This window comes from Leptinotarsa decemlineata, unplaced genomic scaffold, assembly GCF_025532065.1.
Source record: "Leptinotarsa decemlineata unplaced genomic scaffold, Ldec_3_MD MMD2_tig00026361_RagTag_RagTag, whole genome shotgun sequence".
Lineage (NCBI taxonomy): Eukaryota > Metazoa > Arthropoda > Insecta > Coleoptera > Chrysomelidae > Leptinotarsa > Leptinotarsa decemlineata.
The window spans coordinates 5662664-5674996 of record NW_027412704.1 but is presented as its reverse complement, the minus strand read 5'-3'; the positions used below and the strand labels follow the sequence as shown (position 1 = coordinate 5674996).

General features: G+C 36.3%; 3 protein-coding genes across 4 annotated transcripts in view; all 3 read right to left on the bottom strand.

Moving 5' to 3' along the window:
• The window catches only part of gogo (thrombospondin-1 like protein golden goal), a 398554-nt gene that overhangs the window by 218888 nt on the left and 167333 nt on the right, over nucleotides 1–12333 (bottom strand). The gene's annotated exons all lie outside the window — the stretch shown is intronic.
• On the bottom strand, nucleotides 1035–1821 carry LOC111514727 (uncharacterized). Its single transcript, XM_023170978.2, has one exon. The coding sequence runs from the start codon at nucleotides 1766–1768 to the stop codon at nucleotides 1106–1108; it is 663 nt and encodes a 220-aa protein (XP_023026746.2). The 5' UTR covers nucleotides 1769–1821; the 3' UTR covers nucleotides 1035–1105.
• Nucleotides 9001–9718, bottom strand: LOC111514716 (uncharacterized). Its single transcript, XM_023170967.2, has one exon. The coding sequence runs from the start codon at nucleotides 9662–9664 to the stop codon at nucleotides 9032–9034; it is 633 nt and encodes a 210-aa protein (XP_023026735.2). The 5' UTR covers nucleotides 9665–9718; the 3' UTR covers nucleotides 9001–9031.

Genomic DNA, 12333 nt, shown 5'->3' with positions numbered 1-12333 from the left:
TCAACATGATATATATTTTTATCATTTCCTTGTTGAAAATTGCAACTTCAAAACTCGAAATTCTAAGTCAAATCTTGAAATTACAACTTTGAACTTGAAATTTTGGCTTTCATATCGAAACTTTCACGTCATTATTGAAACTTTGACTTCAAACTCAAAATTACGACTTTCAAACTGAAATATTAGCTTAAGTTTCGGAATTTTCAGTTCGAAGTCGTAATTTTGAAATTTAAGTCGAAATTTCGAGAGTAAAGTCAGGTTGTATTTTCTTACACTCATCATTACTATGTTTTATTCCTGCCAGGGCATCTAAAATGCATTTATGGTATCATATCAATTAAATATGAACTTGAATAAATGATGTAATAATAATGATGATACTTTATTTCCATAAAGAAAATATAAAATTGTATAGAGATCTGTCAACACAATTGTATAAATTAGGACCAAAAATATTTAAATCGGTTGGTATTTGAAAACATCTTCCCCAATTTGATGGAAAATGTTACATTTTAAGATTTTCAAATTTTATTGAAAATATTCATATCGAGAAGATCTATTTTTCATCAATTTTATATGATATTTCCTACCTTGTTTGACTATTTTCATCTTGTGAGCATTAACTTTTTTGCATTCTGAAATATGACCCGCAACATATAGAAAGTCACTAAAAGTGTTTTACCGATTCACTTTTGTTTTGTCAAAAACTCTCGACGCGAGAAATGAGATTTACACAACTCTGTACAAATATTGATATATCATGCAAGAATCGATATATGTGGTTCGATCAGATGTTTGAAATATTGACCATGATATGAAAAAAATATTTCGCCTGGCATCAAGTCATGCCCAAATAAATGTAAACAACATTGAAAGTGGAAGTGCTAACTTGGCATTGTCAATCTGCATCACTTGAGTTGTTCTCAGCACCTCTGTGGATGAAAAACTGAAATATAGTGTGATCACACCAGATATAATCTATGCAAACTCATGTTTTTTTGACTATGGTCAAACGTCAATTATAATCAAAGTGTGTTGTTAATAATATATAATCAATAAATCATTTTGAAAAATAAACATATTTCTGGTCAACAAATATTCTCCCTCACTTTGCAATCCTCTGGAATTCAAAGCTCCTGGGATCATAGCTGTAGATAGGTCCTCGAACAGGCTCAACATTCTCGTACTTCAATTTCGCGCTATACTCCATCCTCCTCACATCGTCTTTGGTAGAATAAACCACCCTTTGTAATAATCCTTCAGGATGATAGATGTAGTACACACCTCTCTGAGACAGGCCATCCTCTTTCTGAAGTTTCTCGAATCTCCTGCTGGTTCCATTGACAGGATAGTCTGTAGTTGTTGGTAAGTCTGTTGTTGTGGTTCCAGATTCTGTTGTGGTAGCTTCCTCTGCAGGAGGTCCGTACACAGGAGGTGGTCCATATTCCTGCTGAGGTGGTCCATACTCCGGCTTGGGAGGCCCATACTCCGGCTGGGGTGGACCATATTCCTGCTGAGGTGGACCATACTCATGTTGAGGTGGACCATATTCTGGCTGAGGTGGTCCATACTCCGGCTTGGGAGGCCCGTACTCCTGTTGAGGTGGTCCATATCCTGGCTGTGGTGGCTGCTGCGGCTGTTGTGGCTCAGAGGGCTCTTCTTGCCATGGCACTTCAAAAACTTCGACTTGTTGTATTTCAATATCTGTGGCGTGTTCTCTTCCAGCTACCACGCAGGTAACTAGCAGACTCACTTTCAATAAAAACATATCGATTCTCGATGGGATCTATCGCTATAGTGTGGTGGATGTACCCGGTAACTATTTATAGGGGCAGAATTTAATATCCAATTACCAAAAAGGTCCGTGTTGTCATTGAATATGCCGGGCTTTTTATTAGACATGACTTTATCGGTGATATGTGTAGGAGCGTAAAGGCCGAAGCGTTCGATGAATAAATAATCAGTTATTAAAAAGCGGTGTATTGGATTCATGAATCGATGAACTTGAAAAAGCCGGTAACATCACAAAGGATGTTTCAGATGAGAGAGAAAGAGAACTGAATCTACCGGAATCCTAATATTCGTTATCGGTATACATGTTTATATAGGATATTTAAAGTAAGATAGTTTAATAAAAGGTGAATAGAAAGAAAAAATAGCTCATCTAATTTTTACCAAGATTTTCATTTGTCATTTTCATTTGTAGAATTTACATCAAACCATTATCAAGTAAAAAAAACTAATCAATACAGTTCATTGTATAATTTTCAGCTATAATATCCCAAGGACATTGATAACTAACGAAATAATTTTATCACAGTTTTCGAAAGCACGTTATTTGGTAACATCTCGACGCCGAAGGCGGAGGGATGTTACCTAAAATAACGTGCTTGAGGAAGTTGTGATAAAATTATGAGTTATTTATCAATGTTCGAGGGATATTCGGTGAGAAAATTTTTTGCAATTCGAACTTGTCAATTGCCGCATCATTTTGAACACCAAAGCGAGGAAGTGACATTTTCGAAATAAATTGAATTACTGAAATGTCAAACAACTTTATTATGTTGGTTGCTTAGCAATGTCATGACATAAGTGATAACTACCCGTGAAAACTATCCATGGGTAGTTATCAGTGTAATGATGGTTTCATTGGTTATTTCGACACACATGACTAGAAATAGACAAATTTGATAGGATAATTTTTTTGGCAAAAAATTTTCACTATAATTTCACTATAATTTTGCTATAATTTATAGTGAAAATCATACTATAAACTGTATTGATTAGTTTTTTTTTTGTAAATATAGATTTTCATCAAGTATCGGCCAGTTGTATTCCATCATTATCAAGTGATTGGTCGTAACAACTGTTTCACTAAGGAAAAAACACAAGCACTACAGTAAAATCCCTGAGGCACTCTAAGAGCGGTGTCTGTACAAAAGTAGCGATTCAAATTGGATTTGAAACGCTGAAGATCAAATCCATTTGGTAAAACGTTCTCAGGAACGAATGAAAGAGTTTTCGAACAGTGAAGTTTGAGATGAACCTCAAAATGATGATCAGCCACAGTCTGTCGCTTATTACTGATATATTACTTCATTTTTCTCGAGAGTCTATCAGAATTTGGTTTTTCAGCACGGTTGGAAAATCTCATTTCAAATAACCTACATGATAGAAAACAGTATGTAGAGTATGAAGACTTTGAATATGCTTCATATACTCCCAGTTTCGAAATGCCCCAAGGTTCTAATTTAGGACTTCTTTTGTTCTTCACTTACATTAATAATTTATCGCGATATTCAGTAGAAGGCGGGTTGTCTGTTCTTGTTCATCTTTCACTGCCTGAACCACTATGCCTGCTGTTTTCGTGAGTGCATTGGCTTGGGATGTGGGGGTTGAGCAAACCGGCAATCGGATGCCTGCTTCCACGTAGCCCCGCTGGATACGGGAATAACAGAATCACTTGTGATTCTGTTATTCACTAACTGATAGGCATCCTAACGATGGCTAAATACTAAAGTGTGTGTATCCGTGCCAAGAGGATGAATGACACTGAGCCTATCAGCTGTCTCAACAGAACCTTCAAGATACCAGACACCCTCTCGTCGTAGCATCGCCTTGTCACGGTAACGCGGAGCTCTGCCGTGATTGATTTTTTTTCCCTAGCTACTCGTGGGAACTTTTATGGACAGAGTAAACTTAAAGATTCTTTCTGACGTTGAGTCTACAGAGGAGATGGATATCAAGTTTATGACTCCAACTGACCTCCTTGTGAATTTAGATCAGTTGTGAGTCTACAGAGGAGATGGATGTCGAATTTACGACTCTGACCTCCCTTCAAATTCAGATCAGGAGTGAGAGCCTTCTCAATTCTCCAACTCCTGATCCAATAACTGAACCTAAAAAAATGGTTTGGTGGTGCAGCCCGGAAACAACTGAGTCGTCTTCTCAAGAGCGGGGTACCTTATGAAAGCGCCTTGTACCAAATTCTTGAGCGGCGTACGCAGAATCTGTCTCAGGTGGAGGAACAAACCTCCCATGAGCAGGTTAGCGAATGTTTGCGCCCAAGTGATGATTCACCAAAACCAGAAGGGAAAAAGCCCTGCACGGTTGAATCTAAGGCATCGTCAGGTGTAGCTGACGTTCAAAAACCCTCATATGGAAAAGTTGTCGCGGGTATCAAAGTGGGAATCTTGCACCTTGACTATCCGACTACCTCATTAACGATGAAACAGCAGTGCTTATACTTTGTTCCTGCCCCGCTGGAGACCGAATCAGGTTTTGAGAGTTCGTCAGAGCCGTACTCTCACCATCTGAACTGAAAGACCACTCACCATAAAAACTAATCGGCTTCGTCAAAAGCTGGGTTTATTTGATCGACTGTGAATAGGTGTGAGCCACAATAAATCCTTGCGAGTTGCGGTGGAGAGTCGAATAGACCCACTCACTTTGGATCTAACCTAACATAACCTAATCAGTAGAATCAATTCAGTTAATTATTCTGATCCAAACTTCTACCATCACTATGGAAAGCTAAAATTTTTAAAAATGTTCTCTGAATGTTTTTAGGCATACTATTGTGTGTATTATAGCATTGATTCCATACAATATTCATGGTATGATCCAACAATACTATAATGAAGAGATTTCAGAACTAGCATTTTTGAAAAATGCTTTACAATTTCTGGTTATGAATTTCAAATCACCTGTAGCGTCTGATGCGATATTTTATGAATATGAAAGAGAAAATTAGGCTAAGTATCAAACGTCATGCCGAAATCTTTTATTTCTTCACATTTTTCCGAACTTATATTGTCTATTTCCGTTTTGAAAACCGAAAAAAATCATTTTCCGAAACGTTCACCACTGAATAAAGCTGAGTATAGATATTTAATTTCTTCTTTTGATTTTTTCAATGTGTAGGCAAAAAAATCTGATTATTATTCGCATAATATCCAAAAACCCTCTAACCCAATTTAAGTAAAGTAACAAAATTCTCGAACACTGATTATTCATGCTAGATTTCATCAATCATTCTATCTATAATAAGCTAATTACTAATCCAAATGGCACTTCGAATTAATTAATGCCCAAACGCAACGTGACAGTATGGAATTCAATCAAGAAACTGAACAAAAATGTGCTTCATTGATTATACACGACGCATTCGCGATATTATTCAATACCAACGCACCAACCTTGTACTATAGCCCTTGTTTTGAATTAAATTTGTAATAATCACAGATACTCGTACCAGGTCATTGCAATTTGTAATTCATCGAAACAATAGTGCTCACATTGTAAGCAAATTAGTAAACGCGGTATATAAACAATGCGGATTCTCCATACAGTCAGTGAATCAGAAGAAGTCGCAGAAAATGTTGGCATACGCGTGTGTTAGCTTTTTGATAGTTGCAGTTTCCTGCGAAACACTGATTCAAACTCAAAATCAAGTGCCGAGGTTGTTAGTGACACCAAACCAGCTAGCATCTGGTGCTCTCTTGAGGTTGCAGCAGAACCTTTATACTCAACCAGGCGGGATTCTCTACAACCCAAATCAACCTGAGACTCTGGACCTTAGAAGTAACTTCCAAGGAATTCCAAGCAATCCTGGAACCACTCTGAAGTTACAAAATCTGCCTGGGCAGCCCAGAAGTTTTCTTTACGACTCCATTGAAACCGTGCCCCGATTTACTCAAGGTGCAGTTGAATTTCCAGCCTATCCAAATGGTATTGTTCAAAAATTAGAAGACAGAGATTCACTCGATGAAAATTCCAAAATCGCAAATCAGAAACCACTGGAGAATCAGAGTATTGCAGCACCCAATTCGTTTCCACCTAGAACACTGTTGAGAGTACAACAAATACCGTCTGCTCAACCTGGAGTTGTAGTATCATTTCCTAGACAATCAGAAACCGAAGAAGACACCTCCAAAAGGCAAGATGGAACCAACATACCATCCAAAAATTATAGAAAAAATGAGTCGAACAATCGAAAGACAGAATTGGTTAAACCAAGTCAAGTACCTTTGGGAAAATTGATCAGGCTTCAGCAAAATCCACTCGAACCAGCTGGTGTATTCCTCTATAATCCAACTAAATTAGTAACTCCTAACAACAGAGACGTAGAAGTCGGCAAGGAAGAAAGAGAAACTCCAACGACGATGAAGGGTCTAGACGCAAAGGAAGCCAGAGAAGAAGTCACTGATAAAAGCCCTACCAGTCAGAAATCAACAGAGGGCAATAAAAAAAACGGAGAATACTATATTTATCATCCAAGTGGTCTTCTTCAGAAAGTTACCTACTCAACCAAAGATGACGTTGCAAATATGGCTTTCATGGCCAGTCTCAAATATAAAAATGTAGAACCAATTAGAGAACCTATTTATACTTATGATCCTAAAACTTTTGTGTTCAGAAGAGTTTGAACGTAGATGAAATGCCTGCTGAATTGTGATATTTTTGTTACTTTCATCAAAATATTATTCGTTATTGATTTGAATGGTAAAGAAATAAATTTTTATGTATTATCCATACAATTTATTGAACACCGATGTATTCTTATTCAATAGGATGACGTGTTAGACAAAAATGTTATTGCAGTCAGTATATTTTGAGGTAGTTGGTATGTTCGTTATATCTCATACTGATGAAAACAATCATCAGCAATCATGACGTTAACATAAAAAAACATTCAATAGCGAAAGCGAAATGAATTTGGTCATCAAACACTTGATAAAAAATGTTTTGCGACAAATAATATAGTTCACTTCAGAAATCTAACCAAACTTTTGTAATGAGACAGAATATCACTTGATTCATTTGATTCAGCCTATCAATAATTATTTTTCAATTCTATGATAAATTCATTTATTGAACACTGGATCAAAGGTATCTTGCGATAAAAGTAATTCACTTCAACCAGACTTTCGAACGGCACAGGTCAGAATTTTTTTCGAGAATATTCCAAGTGATGGATTCATAGTTATTTTTCGAATCCACAACGCATATGAAACACTCAGCAATATCACCAAAAAAATTCAGTCTGTATATTGTGTGTAGATTTTTCATCCACGATATGATAATGATTCATCATCATAAACAGAGTTGAAATACTATGAGTAGCCATTTTGGAATATAGGTTTCACAACAAAAATTACGATTGCTCTAAAAAGAAACTTTTGGAAATGTAAAATCGTTTCATTTGAAGAAGTCTATGCATGTCCATATTTTTGGAACTAATTATTTCTCTTCTTCACGTCAAACACTGAGTTCATTCAAATATATAAATTTTCAGAAAACCTCAAAAATATCCCCAATGCCAATGAATTAAACAACTATTTACTGTCTTTCAGATCCAATTTCAAGGAAAAGGTGCATTTTTCAGCAAATAGTTTCATCATAATATACCTACTCTTGTATTGCCGCAGACAGTAACGTATACAAAGACAGTAAATAATTTTCAAACAGCACACACAGCATAATTATTATCATTATTTGAATATTACAGTATATACCAACTGGTCAAAAAAGTCACCAAGTTGTAAATTGTTGAATCAATGTCTAGATCCACAAACATGGTAACAAGTTTCTAGATTCAAGAAGGAATTCGAGAAAGCTGATTGAAAGTAAAGTGGCGTAATGATGAAATTGCTCCAAAAACACTAACAGTTTTTTCTTTTCCAATATAAAAGTGTTGAATGTGTTTTGACATAGTTTCATTTCTTTCAGCTGGTCCAGAGACCAAACACTGACCATTTGAAAAAATAGATCACATCAAAATTGAATTTAAAATTTTCTCAATTGTTATTAATATATTTGCTCTTTCTCCGTGTTATTCACGGAAACTCACGAATAGTTCCCAATAATTAGAAACCTTTTTTTCCGTTATGTATATCGAACCATTGCCAAAACAATGATATTTTTTTCACTTCACCTACACATTGAATTTTCATCTCATTCCATTTACCAGTTACTCGAGCAATACTATTTGTTATTCTATTTTATTCTCTCTATAAACGTGTATGTTCCTGAAGAATCCTCAAATTATCATTATAGTTTTCATAATCATTATTATTTTCATCATATTTTTCTAGCCGAAGGTTGAGCTAGTCGGGCCTTGTCCCCGAAGCTTCGATACATTTTTGTGGCGCGTCAGCATCATCAAAACATGAACACCCGCTACACGGCAGAGAAGGTGATTATTCGGTTTACGAATCATTATTATCATATTTTGCCAAAAGATTAGGTGGTCAAGCCTGTGTCCGGAGCTCCGACACTATCGAGAGGGTGCACCAGCATTATCAACCAATGATCACTCCTCACACAATGGTGTAAGTGATCATTGGGTTCGAGAATCATATACCCTAAGCATCAGGCCAAGGTTTCTGCCTTTGTGCGGCAAGCCAATATGATTTTGAGATTGGAAAGTAGGGGGGGGGAGTTATTGTTATTCATATTTGCATTGATGAATGTTCATTTGTAGAGACAGTTACTATAAGTGCACTTCTTTTGATACTAGATTTTGACACTGGTTCATTCGTGACATACTTTTCATCCTTTCATTATAAGAAATCACTCCATTCAACTGTCTCTACGGAACCGGGCGCCCTCTCGTCGTAGCATCGCCTTGTCACGGTAATGCGGGGCTCTGCCGTGATTGACCTTCTTTCCCTAGCTACTCGTGGGACTTTTATAGACAGAGTAAACTCAAAAATCCTTTCTGACGCTGAGTTTACAGAGACAGTTGAACGGACCTCATTCATAAACTCAATTGAACTCAGCAATGAATTCTAAGGGTTATTTGTGACAAAGCTGAAACCCACTATCTGTTTACTGACCTCATGAGTAAACGTCTCGTTGTTTACTTTATATGCTTCCTAAGCTTCCTTACTTCTTTTTGAAAAAATATTGAATATCTTTGAACGAACAAGATTCTGATATAACACTATCCAACCAAATATATATCTTATTGAAAATAAATGCCAACGGAGAATTTCACTACTCAATATTTATTGAAAGAAAAACAAAATCAGTTCACCCTCTGGAAAGCAAAAGTGTTAGGGTCGTAAGTATAAACAGGGCCGGTTATCGGCTCTACATTCTCATATTTGAAGCTGGCAGTATAAGCCATGTTCCGTCTGTCATCGTTAGTGGTGTAAATTATCCTCTGCAGAAGCCCACTTGGGTGATAAATGAAATACACCCCCTTTTCCTCTGCAGGTTGAGTGAGTTTCTGATACTGCTCCTCCCCATCCAAAGAGTTTGCGCTTTCAGCTTCGGTGGTGACTTCAGTAGCAGTTTCGGTGGTAGCTTCAGTGGAGGCTTCAGTTGTGGTGGCCTGCTCCGTTGTAGTTACGTCAGCTTCAGTCGTAGTAGGCTCTCCAGATGAAGGTGGTCCGTACTCCTGAGAGGGTGGACCATATTCTTGAGGTGGAGGACCATACTCTTGAGGTGGAGGACCGTATTCTTGTGTTGGAGGTGCGAGATACTCCTGTGGTGGAGGTCCATAAGAAGCATGGGGCTCTGGCAATCGGAATTCAGGTCCTGCAGGCCTCCATCCAGATGGTGGATATGGACCGCTCCCAAAACTGTTGTAAGACCATGACGGCAATTCTGCAGAAACGACAGCAACAGCAACAACAAAACTAATAACTTTGAACATCTCGATTGTGGTTCTCAACGGAAGAACTGGATAACTATAACACTCAGTGGTAGTGCACACAATATATACCCACTTGATTGTTTTCCTGTGAAGTAACAATGACCCAAAATTATTTGACAGGTTACCTGGATATTATTCATCTCAGGAATCACCACAAGGTTTTTTATTGTATGAATTTCAATGAAACATGAATCACATGAAAATTGATTCGGTATTGATAATTTGGTGGATGAGTTGAATGTTAATTGATTTTGTGGTTGTGCATTACGTTCTCAAGATCGATACATATTACCCAGAACACATTCAACTATTTTTTGATACCTAATATTTCAACATATAATGACACTGAGTATAGCATTTGCTGTCATATGATGAATAAGTTTGTGGAAATACGCGAGTCTGTATTTTGATAAGTATTTTTGAAGGGTAAATAATATGATTTTTTGGTTTTGCATTTCCCAATATTCAATTTTTTTTCAATGTTCAATTTATTCAGATTGAAGTGTGCAGATGAAGATACATATCCATGATTATTATAAAGTTTCTGTTGGATGAAGAGACTGCACCTAAACATTGTCGAGCTTGTCTGCTACCCTCCAGAAACATTGTAATTGTGCAGTAATGAAAGTGAAACTAATCAGTATATTATTCAATTGAAGTGAGAGTTAGACCTTTTTGAAGAATGATATAGTTTCAGGAACGTAGAATTAGGAAATACCGAGAATACATCAACTAATTTATTATTTTGTAAATTTCTTTTGGATTTTTCAGAATGAAATGTTTTGTTTGTTGTTTGTACTTATGAAGGTTTGTTATAATCTTCAGTTCATGAGGTAGAAGATCATACAGTTTCTGCCCAAAAAAGAAAATGCTTCTTTTTGAGTGGCTCTTTTTGTGATCTGTCATTATTTACAACTTCCATGGGGCGACCGAAACGATTTAGGTTATGAAACATCCATTCTAAGCATTAGTAGGCATACAAGCTTCTAATATCAAGTATCTGCGACTCCTCATAAAGTTGTGCAGTTGAATGAAGTTTTGGTTTTTTGAGTACTATTTTCAGGATTTTGTTTTGCATTGGCTGGAGTTTTGTTAAATTATTGAGAAATAAACATCCCCATGCTTTTATACAAAACTGTAATATGGATTCAGCTAATGAATAGTAAATTACTCTTAGTGTTTTATCATTCAGAAATTCTCTCAATTCATACATTTTTCTAGTTAACTGTCTGAGTCTGTCAGTCAAAGACACAACATGATTTTCTCACCTCAAATTTCCGTCTATCATAACAACTAAATACTTATTATATTACATTTCTCAATTTTCTGATAATTGCATTTTGAACGATGTTGGCAATTATTCCCATGTACATGAATACTTTCCTTTACTATCGGTCAATTACACGTATTCAGTTTTTTTACATTCTAGTTAAGTAGGTTTTAGTCTAGCCCTTTTTTAACTTGCTCTAATCCATTATTTGCATCATCAATAACCTCATCCCAAGAGTTTGCAGAATAAATCAAAGAGGTATCGTCAGCATACGAGATAATATGGAGTTTTTTATGAATTCAATACTATTTATATAAATAGGAAATAATATTGCGCCTAGCACAGTTCTTTGTGGTTCCCCTATTGATATTCCTGAAGGATTACTACAGTACTCTTCTAATTTCACTTTTTGAGATCTCTTGTATAGATAATTCAGTAGAATAACGTTTACAGGTTCTCTGATTCCATAATTGTAAAGCTTCTCCAAAGGAATTTCATGAGATATAGTATCAAACGCCTTGACCAAGTCAAGAAAGATAGCGAGACATTTATCTGATCTATTCGGAGTGTTTACCGTTTTTTCCAGAAAGTTAAGAAATACTTTTTCTGTGTTTGAATTACTCAGAAACCCGTATTGCTTTTCAGTTATTACATCGTTTTTATTCAGAAAAGTTATGGGTCTTCTTTGATGCTACGTTCAAAAATTTTTGGGAAGTTGTCAATCACAGAGATTGGTCAATAATTTTCAATAAGTTTCCGTTCACCAGATTCATAAACTGAAATGAAATCTTGTTACAAAACCAGAAAGAGAGTTATTCACCAAACTCAAACACTTTTTCATGCAGCTGAGGTTTCATAAGGAAGTATCATCTTTTCCACCAACCGATTTCCAGGAGTCTTTCAAGTCCACTGGATACTCGTTAGGACAACAAGAGGATTGTCCCGAATTCTTGGGGTTCTTGTCCATTTTAATGTTATGTTTTCTTGTAGCTCCATATCTCAATATCAATCAGTATATGGTATATACTACTATACTATAGAGAATGTTTCACTCTGAACATTGATGCCATTCATTTTTTTTCACAAATTTAAATTTTTTGCCCCTTTTCTGCTTATCACTAGATGGTTTCGTTGTGCAACTTTTGGCCAATATATCTCTAGGAATTCAAATTGAATCAAAGTTTTGCCAAACGCTCAAACAATAAACTAGGCATTTGGCAAACATAGTGTTGATGAACGCATTGTTCTACTCTAGTTTGTTAAATTCGTTCCAGATAAGGATTAAATGACCCTGGTAGAAATAGACTCATCATGAACGGTGTGTGGGATAGCAGAAGAACTGGACGTCAGCTTCCATGAGGTTTTTGATGGTTTCAAATGTATTGGAAAGGTCAGAAAG